The following is a 17929-nucleotide window of genomic DNA, read 5'->3' as shown; positions in this document are numbered from 1 at the left end:
ATGATATGGGTGAAGGGTCAGAGGTGAGCCAGACATGATCAAGGTACAGAGAGAAGATAAATACGATTGATGATGATGATGACGATGATGATATGGGTGAAGGGTCAGAGGTGAGCTAGACAAGATCAAGGTACAGAGAGAAGATAAATACGATTGATGATGATGATGATGATGGGAAGGTTAGTATTACAGGACCAAACTGTGTGGGCTGGGTTGTAGTAGGAGAGTTGCAAGGTGAGAAGCAGCGTGGCTCAATAGAAAGAGCCCGGGCTTGGGAGACAGAAGTCATGGGTTCAAATTCATTCATTCATTCAATCGTATTTATTGAGCACTTACTGTGTGCAGAGCACTGTACTAAGCGCTTGGGAAGTACAAGTTGGCCACATATAAATCCCGGCTCCGCCAACTGTCAGCTGTGTGACTTTCTAGACTGTGAGCCCACTGTTGGGTACGGACTGTCTCTATATGTTGCCAACTTGTACTTCCCAAGCGCTTAGTACAGTGCTCTGCACACAGTAAGCGCTTAATAAATACGATTGATTGATTGATTGATTTGGGCAAGTCACAACTTCTCTAGCCCTCAGTTCCCTCATCTGTAAAATGGGGATTAAGACTGTGAGCCCCACGTGGGACAACCTGATCACCTTATATCCTCCACAGAACTCAGAAGGGTGCTTTGCACATAGTAAGTGCTTAACAAACGCCACTATTATTATTAGGAGGGGCCAAGGTGATTGAGTGCTTTAAAGCCAACGGTGAGGAGTTTTTGTTTGATGCAGAGGTGGATGGGCAACCACTGGAGTTTCTTGAGGAGTGGGGAAACATGGTCTGAATGTTTTTGTAGAAAAATGATCCCGGCAGAAAGAGTGAAGCATGGATTGGAGTTACAAGCTAATCAGATGGGAAACAGTCCACGTTCCACATGCGGCTCATCGTCTTAATCCCCATTTTACAGATAAGGTAACTGAGGCACAGAGAAGTGAAGTTATTTGGCCAAGGTCACACAGCAGATCAGTGGCAGGGTAGAAACTAGAACCCAGATCCTTCTGATTCCCAGGCCCGTGCTCTATCCACTAGGCACGCTGTCCCCTGGGGTCACCGCGTGGCTCAGTGGAAAGAGCCCGGGCTTTGGAGTCAGAGGTCACGGGTTCAAATCCCGGCTCCACCAATTGTCAGCTGTGTGACTTGGGGCAAGTCACTTAACTTCTCTGGGCCTCAGTTACCTCATCTGTAAAATGGGGATTAAGACTATGAGCCCCCCATGGGACAACCTGCTCACCTTGTAACCTCTACAGCACTTAGAACAGTGCTTTGCACATAGTAAGCGCTTAATAAACACCATCATTATTATTCCTATTATTTCAAAAGTAATGACGAGTTGACCCAAGATGCACTCTCTCTGGCCTTGTCTGAATAAATGCAATCGTATTTATTGAGCACTTACCGTGTGCAGAGCACTGGACTAAGCATTTGGGAGAGTACAATACAACAATAAATAGACACAGTCTCATCCAAGCTTTGTGACTGCAGTTTATATAGTTTCTGCCATCCTCTTGCCCCCGGGTGCCCACCCCATTGCACTCAGAAGCTTCTGCTTAGACCATACGCTCCTCGAGTATAGGGAGCACATCTGTCTACCCTATTGGACTCTCCCAAGTGCTTAGTACACTGTTCTGCATACAGTGAGTCCTTAGTCCACTGCGGAGCCGATTTTCAGCTGTGCAACTTGGGGCAAGTCGCTTAACTTCTCTGTGCCTCAGTTACCTCATCTGTAAAATGGGGATTAAGACTGTGAGCACCCCCATGGGACAACCTGCTCACCTTGTAACCTCTACAGCACTTAGAACAGTGCTTTGCACACAGTAAGCCCTTAATAAAGGCCATCATTATTATTACTATTATTACAAAAGTAATGACGAGTTGACCCAAGATGCACTCTCTCTGGCCTTGTCTGAATAAATTCGATCGTATTTACTGAGCACTTACTGTGTGCAGAGCACTGGACTAAGCATTTGGGAGAGTACAATACAACAATAAATAGACACAGTCTCATCCAAGCTTTGTGACTGCAGTTTATATAGTTTCTGCCATCCTCTTGCCCCCGGGTGCCCACCCCATTGCACTCAGAAGCTTCTGCTTAGACCATACGCTCCTCAAGTACAGGGAGCCCATCTGTCTACCCTATTGGACTCTCCCAAGTGCTTAGTACACTGTTCTGCATACAGTGAGTCCTTAGTCCAGTGCGGAGCCGATTTTCAGCTGTGCGACTTGGGGCAAGTCACTTAACTTCTCTGTGCCTCAGTTCCCTCATCTGTAAAATGGGGATTAAGACTGTGAGCCCCCCATGGGACAACCTGATCACGTTGTAACCTCCACAGCACTTAGAACAGTGCTTTGCACATAGTAAGCGCTTAATAAACGCCATCATTATTATTACTATTATTTCAAAAGTAATGACGAGTTGACCCAAGATGCACTCTCTCTGGCCTTGTCTGAATAAATGCAATCGTATTTATTGAGCACTTACTGTGTGCAGAGCACTGGACTAAGCATTGGGGAGAGCACAATACAACAATAAATAGACACAGTCTCATCCAAGCTTTGTGACTGCAGTTTATATAGTTTCTGCCATCCTCTTGCCCCCGGGTGCCCACCCCATTGCACTCAGAAGCTTCTGCTTAGACCATACGCTCCTCGAGTATAGGGAGCACATCTGTCTACCCTATTGGACTCTCCCAAGTGCTTAGTACACTTAGTTCTGCATACAGTGAGTCCTCAATAAAGCAGTGTGGCCTACTGGAAAGAGCATGGTCCTGGAAGCCAGAAGGACCTGGATTCTAATCCTGGCTCCGCCACTTGTCCGCAGTGGGACCTTGGGAAAATCACTTATCTTCTCGGGGCTTCCACTACCTCATCTGTAAAATGAGAAGACTGTGAGCCCCATGTAAGATGGGGACTGGGCCCAACCTGATTAACTTACATCTAACCCGGCGTTTGATAGTGCCTGGCACAAAATAAGCACTGAAGGAAAGAAGGAAAGGAGGGAGGGAGGGAGAGAAGAAAGGGAGGGAGAAGGAAGAAATAGCACTGATTATTTTATTGATAAGCTCCCAGCTCTGAGCAGGTGAAGCTACTGTTTTCACCCCCTCGGCTGTTTGGACAGGACTTTCACTTTGTTCACCCCCCAAGTCACCAATAATAATGAGCCCACTGTTGGGTAGGGACTGTCTCTATATGTTGCCAGTGTGTACTTCCCAAGCGCTTAGTACAGTGCTATGCACATAGTAAGCACTCAATAAATACGATTGATGATGATGAGGATGATTGATGATGATAATAATAATGACAGCATTTATTAAGCGCTTACTATGTGCAAAGCACTGTTCTCAGCACTGGGGAAGTTACAAGGTGATCAGGTTGTCCCACAGGGGGCTCACAGTCTTAATCAATCAATCAATCAATCAATCAATCGTATTTATTGAGCGCTTACTGTGTGCAGAGCACTGTACTAAGCGCTTGGGAAGTACAAGTTGGCAACATATAGAGACAGTCCCTACCCAACAGTGGGCTCCCAGTCTAAAATGGTGATCTGTAAAATCACCATTTTACAGATGAGGTAACTGAGGGAAAGAGAAGATAAGGTCGAGGGTTTCCAAGCAGTGTGAAGAGGTCTCCCGATGAGGCCAGCCACACAAGGTTTTCTTGGTCTGGTGCCATTTCAAAGCCGGCCTGCCGCTCCAGAGCCGAGCCTGTCACATTTACTCCTCCATAAAGACCCCCTCCCTCTTCTGGTCTCCTCACTCAAAAGGGAGTCTTTGGCACCTGGGCCCCTGCTGGTCCCCCCCTCGCCCTTCCTAGTGAAGAGTGGGGTAGGAAAATCAAGTTCCCCCGAACCCTTTCTCCTCCGATAGAAAGCAGTCTAGGAGCAGTGTGGCCTAGGAATCAGAGGACCTGAGTTCTAATCCCAGCTCTGCCGCCTGCCTGCGGTGTGCCCCGGGGTAAGTCACTAAACTTCTCGGTGCCTCAGTTTCCTCATCTGTAAAATGGGGATCCAATCCCTGATCTCCCTCCTACTTAGAATTTGAGTCCCACGTGGGTCAGGGACTGTATCCAACATGATTACCTTAAATCTACCTGAGCGCTTAGAACAGTGCTTGACTCATAGTAAAGCACTTAGCAAATACCACAATTATCATTATTATTATTATTATAAACATAGCATAATAGAAGCAGCATGGCATAGTGGACAGAGCACGGGCCTTGGAGTCAGAAGGTCAAGGGTTCTAATCCTGGCTCCACCACTTGTTTGCTGTGTGACCTTAGGCAAGTCACTTCACTTCTCTGTGCCTCAGTTACCTCATCTGTAAAATGGCTATTGGACTGTGAGCCCCATGTGGGACAAGGAACTGTGACCAACCTGATTTGCTTGTAGCCAGCCCCACGCCTAGTACAGTGCCTGGCACATAGTAAGCACTTAACAAATGTCATAATTATCATTATCATCATTATTGTTATTTTTAGCCTGTTAGAATGCTAGAGTAGGGATCACATCTATTTACTCTATTATCCTCTCCCAAGTACTTAGTACACACTGTAAGTGCTCGGCAAATACCACAGATCAATCGATTGGAGTTGGAATTAGAAGACCTGTGTTCTGATCTCACTTTGGCCCCTCGAACTCACTGGGTGTCCATACTTGGTCATTTCACTTAACCTCTCTGTCTCCAGGGTTCCTGCGTGAAAAGCTGCTGGATGGAAAAAAATGAGATGATAGCTCCGAAAGAACTTCAGAAGTAGATGTGCTATTATAAATGAGAGACTCTAATCGTTATTAATAATGCTGACTGCACACCTGGAGTCAGCCTAGGCTCTGAAGCATCTTGACCTCTTCTCCTTTCTCCCCCCTGGGCAAGAGAAACCTCAAAACCAAATCAAATGAGATAATTGGGAAATAAAGGTTTGTCCATATATCTCAAAGTCCCCCTTCTAGACTGTGAGCCCGTTGTTGGGCAGGCACACACCATCTCTATATGTTGCCAACTTGTATTTCCCAAGCGCTTAGTACAGTGCTCTGCACACAGTAAGTGCTCAATAAATATGATTGAATGAATGAATGAAAGTCTCGCATTTTCTCTTGCTGTCAGGACAGCTCTACTTGGATGTCCACCTGACACTTTCAATTAAACATGTCTAAAACAGAACATCTCATTTTCCCCAATCAAACCCTGTCCTCCCACTGACTTTCCCATCAGTGTAGGCAAAACCACCATTCTCTCTGACTCAAGAGCCCATAATCCTGATATGGCATTATCCTACACAGGGCTCTCATTCCACCCAAAAAAATCAATCAATTCCTGAAACCCTATCAATTCTTCCTTCACGGCATTTCCAGAATCCACTCCTTTCTCTCCATCCAAACGCCTACCACTCTGGTCCAAGCACTTATCTTACCCTGCCTCGAATACTACACGTGCCTCCTCACTGAACTCCTTCTCTCCAGTCTCTCTCCACCCCAGTCCACACTTCACTCTGCTGCCTGGATCATTCTTCTCAAAAGCTATGCTGGACAAGTATCCCCTCTCCTCAAAAACTTCTAGTGACTGTCCATCTTCACATCCTACCATCCATCTCCTACCATCGACTTTAAAGCACTCAATCAGCTAACCCCTTCCTACCTTGCAAATCTCCTATTACAAAACAAGTATTCTCACTTTGCTCCTCTATTGCCAAGCTACTCACTGTACCTTGATCCCATCGATTTTGCCACTGACCCCTTGCCCACCTCCCTCTGGCCTGGAATTTCCTTCACCTTCCTGTCCAACTTAACTTCTCTGGGCCTCAGTTACCTCATCTGGAAAATGGGGATTGAGACTGCGAGCCCCACATGAGACAGGGACTGTGTCCAACCCAATTTGCTTGTATCCACCCCAGCACTTAGTACAGTGCCTGGCACATATAGGAAGCACTTAACGAATGCCATCATTGTTATTATTATTATTATTTAAAGCCCTATTAAAATCACACTTCAACCAAGAAGACTTCCCTAAGTGCTCACTTCCATATTTGTTCTTCCGCATCGCCTATGCATTTGGGTCTGCACCCTGTGCTTTGATACCCACTCTACTCTCAGTGCCACAGCATTTATGTCCATATCCTTAGACTCTCCCACTTCCCCTGTATGTCATTAATTTGAATGTCTACCTCCCAAACTAGATGGTAAGCCCCTGGAGGGCAGAGATTATGTCTACCAATTCTAATAATAAAAATAATTACATTTGTTAAGCGCTATGTGCTAAGCACTGTTCTCAGCGTTGAGGTAGCTACAAGTTAATCAGGTTAGACACAGTCCCTGCCCCACATGGGGCTCACACTTTTATCCCCATTTTAAAGATGAGGTAATGGAGGCACAGAGAAGTTAAGTGACTTGCCCAAGGTCACACAGTAGACACATGGCAGAACCGGGATTTAGAACCCAAACTCCCAGGCCTGTGCTCTATCCACTAAGCCACTCTGCTTTTCAGAGTGATTCTATTGTATCATACTCTCCCAAGTCTTTAGTACAGTGCTCTGCACACAGTATGTGCTCACTGATTGACTGATATAACTTAGTACTTGCAAGCTCCTACATTATGAAATGATGAGTCCTGGTGAACAGGTTGGGGGTTTGGGGATGATGGCAAAGACTGATCATTAATGCTGGGGAGGTTACATGGAGATCAGGTTGTCCCACGGGGGGCTCACAGTCTTAATCCCCATTTTACAGATGAGGGAACTGAGGCACAGAGAAGTGAAGTGACTTGCCCAAAGTCACACAGCTGACAATTGGCAGAGCCGGGAATCGAACCCATGACCCGTGGCTCCAAAGCCCGGGCTCTTTCCACTGAGCCATGCTGCTTCTCTATTAAATCTGATTAGCTTGTAATTCCAGCCCATGCTTCACTCTGCTGCCGGGATCGTTTTTCTACAGAAACGTTCAGGCCGTGTTTCCCCACTCCCCACTCCTCAAGAAACTCCAGTGGTTGCCCATCGACCTCTGCATCAAACAAAAACTCCTCACCGTGGCTTTAAAGCACTCCTTGGCCGCTCCTACGTCACCTTGTTACTCTTCTACTACAACCTAGACAACTACAATCTAGACTGTGAGCCCGCTGTTGGGTAGAGACCATCTCTATATGTTGCCAACTTGTACTTCCCAAGTGCTTTGTACAGTGCTCTGCACACAATAAGTGCTCAATAAATACAATTGAATGAATGAATGAACCCAGCCCATATACTTTGCTCCTCACTGGTACAGTGAGAATGCCAACCTTCTCACTGTACCTCGAGCTTGTCTGTCTCCCCTCTGACTCCTCGCCCACATCCTGCCTCTGGCCTGGAACGCCCTCCCTCTTTCATATTAGTTGTGGGGAATACGATATGGGCGAGAATTGATGGTGGGGAGACTAGCATTCCAATCATGCCCAGCAAATGCTGTATAGCTGGGCTATTTTGCTGTGTCAGTGGGTCTTTGGCATGGCACGGCCATATGTTTCCTTGGACCTGGGCTACCTGCAAATGAAGCCCTCTATTTGATCCATTCTGAGCCTGCCAAAGCCTAGGGAATACGAGGATCCTTTGCCGCAGAGGTCGGAAAGGACAGAGAAATCCCTACTCCTGCTCCTGGACCACACCTGACAGGAGTACAAAGAATATCAGCACTCCATAGCGGGCAGAGAAGCAGAGACAGTGCGGCATTCATTCATTCATTCAATCGTATTTATTGAGCGCTTACTGTGTGCAGAGCACTGTACTAAACGCTTGGGAAGTACAAGTCGGCAACATATAGAGATGGTCCCTACCCAACAACGGGCTCGCAGCCTAGAAGGGGGAGATGGACAACAAAACAAAACATGTGAAAACAAACCAAAACATAGAGAATAGAGCACAGGCCTGGGAGAGGGAAGGACCTGAGTTCTAATCTCGGCTCCGCTACATATCAGTTGTGTGACCTTGGGCAAGTGACTTCACTTTTTTGTACCTCATCTTTAAAATGGGGATTAAGACTGAGAGCCCCATGTGGGACGTGCACTGTGTCCTACCTGATGAGCTTAAATATACCCCAGCGCTTAGTACAGTGCCAGGCACATAGTATGCATTCAATCAATACAATTAAAAAAAAAAAAAGAGGAGTGACGACTCTGCCCTGCTGGAGTGGAAGGGGTGACGGAAACCACTAGGAACCACAACAGAGGTTCAGAGATTCAACCCCTCACTGAGCCCGCTGTTGGGTAGGGACCGTCTCTATATGTTGCAAACTTGTACTTCCCAAGCGCTTAGTACAGTGCTGTGCACACAGTAAGCGTTCAATAAATATGACTGAATGAATGAATAGGTCGGAGGCCAAGGAAGGACACAGGCAGTTGAGGTGACAGGAGAAGAACCCTGTGGTGGACCTTGGGGGAGGGGAAACAAGCAACAGAGAAATAGAAGTAATCAGTCAATGGTATTTATTGAGCACTGACTGTGTGCAGAGCACTGAGCTAATGGCTTGGGAGAGTACAATATAACAGACACATTCCCCACCCATGACGACCTTATAGTCTAGAGGACCGTAGAGGACTTACTTCTAGAAGTATGGCCCTTTCCCAGCCAGAACTGAATTCTACCTGAAGGTCGTTGTGGGCAGGGAATGTGTCTGTTATATTATAATACTGTACTCTCCCAAGCACTTAACACAGTGCTCTGCACACAGTAAGCGCTCAACAAATATGACTGAATTGAATGAATGGCCACCCACACCAAGAGTCCCACCTTCCAGGCCTCAAAATAAGGAAACTGTTACAAGCTGCTTCATTAGAAGGAAGCCTCTCCCATCAATCAATCCTATCTATCAAGCACTGTACTGGTGCTCTGGTATTTTATTATTCCATTGCTCCTGATGTGCGTCTCTATCCGGTCACTTCTTCCCCATATATATTAATTGTTTGTGAGTCTCTTGAGGGCTGGGATCAGATTCCGAGTCTAATTCCCGCCACTGCACTCTTCCCTAGTGCTTAGTTCAGTGCCCTACATGCAGTAAGCACTTAATAAATACTATTAATACCACTATTAGGCATGCAGGAGAATGTGACAAAGTTGGAAGGCACAATCTCTTCCCTGAAGGGACTTAAAGTCCAATAGACCGCAGTCTCCGACCCTGAAGACTCTGACATTCAGACTCTCCTGAAACTTCTATACTTGTCTAGCAGATCTGGGCTTTGAACAACTGTAGTTCTGTGCAGTGCTTTGCACATAGTAAGTGCTTAACAAATGGCGTTATTATTACTATTATAGGTAAATCTCCATAGAATACGCTTGAAATTAGATTGCAAGTGTAACAGCACAGAGCGGGTACTACACAGTGCTCTGAGGGAGTATAAATAATGTTGGTATTTCTTAAGCACTTACTATGTGCCAAGCACTGTTTTGAGCGCTGGGCACTGGTCTAAGCACTGGGCACTGTTAGTGGACCCTTCACCACCAAAGAATAGGGGGAACTAAATACTTTCCAACCCTGTATTTATTCTTTATGTCTTATGTATTTGGCATTAATTGAGTGCTTACTGTGAGCACAGCACTGTACTAAGCACTTGAGAGAGTACAGTACAACAGAGTTGGTAAACACGGTCCCTGCCAACCAGGAACTTATAGTCCCCAGAGGGAGACATACAGTAACATAAATAAATTATGGTTAGGTACGTACATTCTGTGGAGCTGAAGATGGGGCAAATAAAAATGCTCAAAGGACACAGATGACACAGAAGGTAGACGGAGTTGGGGAAAAGAGGACTTAATCGGAGAAGGCCTCTCAAGGAGATATGCCTATATGGGAAAAGACAAGTCATGATGAGGATTTTTGGTGGATATTAATTATCCAGGCTATTCAGGTTCTTTAGGACTCCTTCCCAGGTCAGAAATGTGAGGCTCACAGAAGTGGCTTTACTACACCTTGTATTTCCTTCCCTCTTCTCCAGAAGAGCTTGCAAGATTTGGCAGGGCTTTTGAAAGGAAGGCAAAGGAAAGCGTTGTTCTTTGCCCTCTAGATTGGAAGCTCCCTGTAGGTAGGGATCATGAGTACCAACTCTATGGATTAGTACACTCCCAAGGGCTTAGTGCAGCAAATACCACTGACTGATTGATTGCACTTGGCTAAGGAAACTGAGGCCCAGGTTAAAAGGCACAAGACACCAGACTTGACCTAAGGTCCCTCAGCAAAAGAAGGTAGAAAAAGGATTAAAATCCAGGGGCTATCACCTGGTCACACCAGTCAGCCTCTGGCTGTACCTGAAATACGAGCTGAAATGATTCAGAAATTCAAGACCACTTCCTCCAGGAAGTTTTCCCGAATTAAGCCCTCACATTCCCTAATCCTCTCCACAACCACACCCCTCACTTTGCAACTCATTCTCCCAAATATCGCTTCTAGTTGGGCAGATCATGGTTGTCTGTCTTTCCTTGAGGGCAAGGAGTGGGTCCTTTCCTTAACCCAGTACTTTGGAGAGGCCGGTTTGCTTAATTAACTGACCGTGGTAGAAGCAGAATTACAATTTACATCTCCCAACCCCTCCGTTCAACCCCCTAAACACGATGCCCTTCCCCTCGGCCCACAACTTTGTCTGGGATGGGCCTGTTTGCGCTGCAAGTCCGAACAAGCTGTTCTTCTCTCAGGAAACTGACAGTTACAGTACCTACTGCAGGCTGCTGAGGCGGGTTTGAGGAAGCCATCTCTCCCTCTCCCTCTCTTTTTCACTCTCTTTCTCGCTACGGTCCGGCTCAGCTCAGCAGCTCCCCAGCCTCTCTCCTGTTGAAAGAAGGACAGGAAATCCGATCAGAAGAGAATTCCCCCTGGCTCCTGCTCTTCGTTGCACTGCCGCGGTTCAGTGGCCGAGGAGAAGGCCATGTGTCCATAGGCAGCAAGGAGTGGGAGAAGCCACTCGTGCCACAGAAGGAGCTCAAGCACAGGGAGGGTCCGGCCACTGCCACCGCCCCTTCACCTCTCTGCCCCTGTCCACACCCCGTCGAACGCGGAACTTGTGCAGGGCATTGGGCAGCTGTGGTCTGTGGCAGGAAAATCCGGGATCAGGCTGGGAGAGGGCCCTAGTGGGCCTCCACCTTTCACTAATCATTAACGCCAAAAGCAAACTGCAGGTGCCCGCTCAGACTAGAAGCATTCACCCTTGTCCTGAAGCCTTCTCTGGTCACTAATCAGGTCCTGCGTGAGTGTCCAGGCCAAGGCCAGAGGAGCCCGGTTGGCTACTCTTTCCCCCGAAATTTAGACCCACTGGAGGGACTGCCAGCCAGCTGAAATCAGATCCCAGAACACTGGGTCCTTGGGGCTGTGATGATCAGAACCTAAACTTGGCAAAGCACTTCTTTCCCTAAACCAAACAGTAACTTTCCTCTCCTGCTCAGGTTCTCCCCAAAGCTTTCGGAATCCTGGAGATCTCTCCGTTTTTCCCCTCCAGGTTTCTATTTTTTTCTGGCAATCGGGTGCCCCTCTCCCTGCCAGCTGGCCCACTGACATGTGTACACGAATTCGTCCTTAGCAGCCAGAGGGCATCAAGAGAGGCTCGCTGGTGACAGCTTGTAGGTCTCTGCGGCAGAGAGCTGAGCGGGAGAAGCTGCTCTCCTGGGCTGTGCCCTCATGCCCACAGCTCATTCATCCATTCCTCCTGAAGCAATCATCAAGCTTGCCCTGCCCGGGCCCTGCCGAGGGGGCGGGGGTCATGCCAAGACACCTGCTCAAGATGTTCCGGGCAGCTCTCAGAATCCTGCCAAATCCCAACCCCTACAATGAAGGAACTGGAGTGACTGCATCTCAAGAATGGTGGGCATTTTGCCGCTACCTGGCTTTCCTGGGGGGAGCCTCCCTCCCTTGCATTGACTAGTCTGCTCTCTCACACTCTTGGCTTGCTTTCCTGGCATTCCCAGCTAATGGTGGCATCCCATGCCATGGCCTAAGCAGCAGGCTGGTAGTTCAGCATAGCTCTGGCTGGCACTGGAAGTGCCAAGTTAGGAAGTCCAGCAACTTGCGGGGGTTTTTTATGGTATTTGTTAAGCACTTACTATGTGCCAGGCACTGTTATAAGAGCTTGTGGGGTTGATATAAACTACTCAGATTGGACACAGTCCATGTCCCACATGGGGCTCACAGTCTTCATCCCCATTCTAAGTGCTTAGTACAGTGCTCTGCACATAGTAAGCACCCAATAAATACGATTGATGATGATGATTCTACAGATGAGGTAATTGACGCCCAGTGAATCAATCAATGGTATTTATTCCACACTTACTGTGTGTAGAGCACTGCACTAAGCACTTGGGAGAGTACAACACAACAATATAATATGCGCATTCCCTGCCCCCAAAGAGCTTACAGTCTAGAGGGAGTGAAGTGACTTTGCCCAAGATCAGAAAGCAGATAAGTGGCAGAGCCACTTCTTGCCCTTCCGACTGTACCAAGACCCAGGGTGGAAAGGGGTACACGCAGGTGGCACGAGTGTGGCCTGATGGAAAGAGCACAGAACTGGGAATCAGAGGAGGTGGGCTCTAATCCTGGCTCTTGCCACTTGTTTTGTCACCTTGGGCACGTCACTTCACTTCTCTGTGCTTCAGTTACCTCACCCGTAAACTAGAGATTAAGATTGTGAGCCCCATGTGGGTCAGGGACTGTGTCCAACCTGGTGAACTTGTATCTACCCCAAAGCTTAGAACAGTGCTTGGCACATAGGAGATGCTTAACAAATACCATAAATGTTATTATGAGGGTCTTTCAGATGGCACCCTGGCCCACAAAAGTAATAATAATAATAATGGTATTTGTTAAGCGCTATGTGCCAAGCACTGCTCTAAGTGCTGGTGGGGGGATACAAGGTAATCAGATTGTCCCACGTGGGGCTCACAATCTTAATCCCCATTTTAAAGATGAGAGAATTGAGGCACGGAGCAGTTAAGTGACTTTCCCAAAGTCACACAGCAGACAAGTGACGGACCCAGGATTAGAACCCATGACCTCAGATTCCCAAGCCCATGCTCTTTCCACTGAGCCACGCTGCTTCACCAGCAGTTGGCTCCTCCAAAACAAGGGGCAAAGAAGATGATGACGTAGGTGGGGATCAAACTTTTGCGTGCCCTCCATCTTCCTTGAAACTGAGGTTCTGGAGAATGCCATGCGAAGTCCTGCCCAGGCCTGCCCTCCTGAAGGCAGTTTATCGAAGGGTGTTCCCTTTAATTTAGCAAGTCTCTGCCCAAGCCTTCAGAACCCCACGCATGGCTGTGGATGGCCATCCCAGATTTGGCTAACTTGTGAAGCAGTGTGGCCTAGTGGAAAAAGCTCAGGTCTGGGCATCTGCGTACCTGGGTTCTAATCCTAGCTCTGCTACTTGCCTGCAGTGTGACCTTGGGCAAGTCACTTAATTTCTCTGTGCCTCAGTTCCCGCATCTGCAAAACAGAATACCTGTTCTCCCTCCTACTTAAACTGTGAGGGCCATGTGGGAGCTGATGATTTTGTACCAATCCTAGCACTTCCAATAGTACTTGGCACATAGTAAGCACTTAACAAGTACCATTATTATCATCATTATTATTAATGTTATTGTTATTATTATTATCATAGAGAAGCAGCATGGCTCAGTGGAAAAGAGCCCGGGCTTTGGAGTCAGAGGTCATGGGTTCAAACCCCGGCTCCACCAATTATCAGCTGTGTGACTTTGGGCAAGTCACTTGACTTCTCTGTGCCTCAGTGACCTCATCTGTAAAATGGGGATGAAGACTGTGAGCCCCACGTGGGATACCTGATCACCTTGTAACCTCCCCAGCGCTTAGAACAGTGCTTTGCACATAGTAAGTGCTTAATAAATGCCATCATTAATTAATTTAATTAATTATTAATCAACAGGTCATTTCGTTCCAGATTGTCAAGAGAGCTTGGAAAGGGCCAGAGTTGGTCCTCCCCACCCCTGCCCCACATTGGGGCCTCTCCTCTACCCCCTCAGTGTATCCTGTGCCTCAGATCACCTGCCAGTCTGCTGTGTTGACATTGGGCAACTTAACTTCTTTGTGCCTGTTACCTCATCTGCAAACTGGAGATTAAGACTGGGAGCCCTATGTGGGACAGGGACTATGACCAACCCAATTTGCTTGTATCCACCCCAGAGCTTAGTAAAGTGCCTGGCACTTTATAGTAAGTGCTTAACAAATAACACAATTATTGCTATTATTATTATTATAATGCAGTCACCAGAAGGAGAAGGGGCTGCCACAAACCTCCCCTTCCCTTTTCCCAGCATTAGGACTGAGAACCCCAGGGAGCAAAACCATCCAAAGGAAAGTGCCACCTCTTGCCTGCTGTGTTGACCTTGGGCAAGTCACTTAACTTCTCTGGACCTCAGTTTCATCATCTGAAAATTGGGGATAAGAGCCTTGTGCGGGATAGGGACTGTTTCTGATCTGATTGCACTCTATCTACCCCAGTGCTTAGTTCACTGCTTGGCGCATAATCAGCACTACACAAAAGCCACAACAATAATTATTATTAATTTTATCATTATTACCTTGTCCCTAAAGACAGTTCCAAACCCCTGAGAGGCTCACCTCCACAGCCCCTCTGCAAGACCTCTGACCAAAGACTCTAGGCAGACTACTGGCCCACTCTGCAGAAGGTTAAACTGAAGTTAATTAAGCGTTTGGTGTGAAAATGCTTGGGAAAGAGAGCAAGCACCCTCCACTCAGCTCTCAAGATGAAGAGTAGTGTGGCCTAATGGAAAGAGCACAGTACTGGGATCAGGAGACCTGGGTTGTAATCCCCACCCTGTCTCAGCTCCCTCATGTGCAAAACAGGGACAAAAATGCCTGTTTTCCCTCCAGACTAGACTGTGCCTAATATGGGACAATGGGATAGGGACAGTGCCACGTTTCTGCTCTCCTCAAGAACCTTCAGTGGTAGCCCATCCACTTCCGCAAACAGAAACTCCTCACCATCGGCTTTAAAGCACTCAATCACCTTGCCCCCTCCTGCTCTCCTACTACAAGCCTTCCCACATGCTTTGCTTCTAGAATATTAACCATCTCTTTGTACCTTTATCTCATCTATCTCGCCGCCAACCTCTTGCCCACATCCTTCCTCTGGCCTGGAACACCCTCCCTCCTCTTACCCAACAGACAATTATTCTCCCCACCTTCAAAGCCTTATTGAAGGCACACCTCCTCCAAGAGGCCTTCCCTAAGCCCTTCTTTCCTCTTCTCCCTCTGCCTTCTGCACTGCCCTGCTTCCTTTATTCATCCCCTCACCCAGTCCCACAGCGCTTATGTACGTATCTGTAGTTTATTTATTCATATTAATGTCTGTCTCCCCCTCTAGACTGTAAGTTCATGGTGGACATGGAATATGTCTGTTTGTTATATTGTACACTTCCAAGCGCTTAATACAGTGCTCTGCACACAGTAGGTGCTCTGTAAATACAACTGATGGTGCCAGATGTGATTATCCAGTATCTACACCAGTGCTCGAACCAGTTCTTGACAGAGCGTGAATATTTAACAAATTCCTAGTAAGACTAGAATAAAGTTGGATCAAGAAAATGTTGAGATAACTATTAATTCTCCAATTAAGCTGTCAAGATGGTGATGATGTTTATGATCATTATTGTTATTATTAATGTTGTTACGTTCCTTGCTCTGCTGAAGTTGTGAATATTCAATTCTGGCCCTGAACGAGAACATTTCTTTCGAAGGAGTAACGTAATTGTGTCCTAGGTGACTAAATCCCTGTCCTCCCTCCCGTCCCCGTGGGTGATGAATGTGAAATTCTATCCGGTTGGCTTCATCCCAGTAACCAATAAGGCAGCCCTCGGTAGACCAGTGACCCCACGGACAGGCGGCGGGGACCTGGGCCGAGGGCCCCTTGGGGCTCTAGCAGACGGTGACTGGCTCAGAAAACCCCCTTTCACTCGGGGACAAAGGTCTCACCATCTCCCCTGCTCACGTGCCCAACCAACAGTGCTCCCCTGGGAGGTGCCCCCTAACCAACCTCTAGTTTGGGCAGACAGGCTCGCAAGGTCTCCCAAACACCAGTAGGCCCTTCCCCTCATCCCCACCAGCCTCCATTACACTCCAGTCACCTCCTGGTGCTGAGCGGGAATCCCTGCTTTGAATCAATCATTCGTTCAATTCAATCAATCGTGTTTATTGTGTGCTTATTGTGTGCAGAGCACTGTACTTGGGAGTACTTGGGAGAGTACTCCAGTGGTGCTGAGGGGGAGTCCCTGCTTTGAATCAATCATTCAATCAATCGTGTTCATTGTGTGCTTATTGTGTGCAGAGCACTGTACTTGGGAGTACCTGGGAGAGTACAATACAATAGACAGATTCCCAGCCCACTAACAGTCTAGAGGCGGGGAGGCAGGAATCAATAAAAATAAATCAATGACGGATCCGTACAGAAGTGCGGCGGGGCGGGGAGGGAGGAAGAACGAGTCAGGGTGAAGGAAGGGAGTGGGAGAAGAGGAGTGGGGGGCTTGGTCTGGGAAGGCCAATCAATTAATCAACCAATGGCATTTAATCAGTGCTAATAATAATAATATTTGTGGTATTTGCTAAGCACTTACTATGTGCCAGGTAGCAAATTAAGTGCTTGAGTATAAAGAGTGTAATCAGATTGGGGTAGCTCAAGCAAACCAGGTTGGACACAATCCCTGTCCCACATGGGGCTCACAGTCTTAACCCCCACTGTACAGATGAAGTAACAGAGAAACAGAGAAGTGAGCCCAAGGTCTCACAGCGGCTACATGGCAGAGTCAGGATTAGAACCCAGGTCCTTCTGACTCTCAGGCCCATGCTCTACCCATTAGCTCACACTGCTTACTGTGGGCAGAGCCCTCTCTTTGTGCTTAGGAGAGTACAACATAACAGAGTTGGTGGGCCTGGAATGCCCTCCCTCTGGCCATCCGCCAAGCTAGCTCTCTTCCTCCCTTCAAGGCCCTACTGAGAGCTCACCTCCTCCAGGAGGCCTTCCCACACTGAGCCCCTTCCTTCCTCTCCCCCTCGTCCCCCTCTCCATCCCCGTCATCTTACCTCCTTCCCTTCCCCACAGCACCTGTATATATGTATATATGTTTGTACATATTTATTACTCTATTTTACTTGTACATATCTATTCTATTAATTTTATTTTGTTTTATTTATTTATTTTATTTTGTTAGTATGTTTGGTTTTGTTCTCTGTCTCCCCCTTTTAGGCTGTGAGCCCCCTGTTGGGTAGGGACTGTCTCTATATGTTGCTAACTTGTACTTCCCAAGAACTTAGTACAGTGCTCTGCTCACAGTAAGCTCTCAATAAATACGATTGATTGATTGATTGATTGATTGGACACATTCTCTGACCATCAAGGGCTTACATTCTTAGAGGGTCCCAGGGCACGCGACATCAGAAATGCTCCCACCCATCCTCCCACCCCCTTCTGTGAACTGGGAAGCCCCAGAGACCTCAGAAGTGCTCCTCCCCTGAGTAGGGGGATTCCCCAAGTGCCTTAGCCCACCCACTCCTGTGCCACCATGGCAACCAGAGGCTGCCTTATGTCAGCAGATGCAGGAAACCTTCTCATGTATGTGTGTGTGTGTGCGTGTGTGTGTGTGTGTGTGTGTGTGTGTGTGTGTGTGTGTGTGTGTTTTGTCTCTGGGACAAAGAAAGGGTGCTTGCTCTCTATCACTTTCTCTCCCTCCCTCCTTTTCCTGGGACTGTCATTGTCTGCCCTCCACCCTCCGATTGGACTCTGAGGCCTGAGGGAACACCGGTTAACCCCTTTGTGGCTGCAGGGCAGGCCCCACAGGAGGAATTAGATAAAGAGAAAGTCTGGGAACAGGAGAGGAGTCAATGTAAGGCTGTTCAAAGCTAAGCTTATCAGCCCGCGAACTC

The 17929-nt window shown here is 47.5% G+C and overlaps 1 protein-coding gene across 1 annotated transcript in view; it reads right to left on the bottom strand.

The window, feature by feature from the left end:
• The window catches only part of ARHGEF10L (Rho guanine nucleotide exchange factor 10 like), a 176320-nt gene extending 158750 nt beyond the window's left edge, over positions 1-17570 (bottom strand). The window contains 6 exon segments of the mRNA XM_038747301.1: positions 10707-10765; positions 10767-10819; positions 11013-11076; positions 11301-11319; positions 11541-11559; positions 17553-17570. Of these exon segments, the coding sequence (XP_038603229.1) occupies positions 10707-10765; positions 10767-10819; positions 11013-11076; positions 11301-11319; positions 11541-11559; positions 17553-17570 (232 nt within the window).
• Positions 17571-17929: the final 359 nt, after the last annotated feature.

This window comes from Tachyglossus aculeatus, chromosome 5, assembly GCF_015852505.1.
Source record: "Tachyglossus aculeatus isolate mTacAcu1 chromosome 5, mTacAcu1.pri, whole genome shotgun sequence".
NCBI classification, from domain to species: domain Eukaryota; kingdom Metazoa; phylum Chordata; class Mammalia; order Monotremata; family Tachyglossidae; genus Tachyglossus; species Tachyglossus aculeatus.
This window is presented reverse-complemented; position numbering and strand designations above follow the sequence as displayed.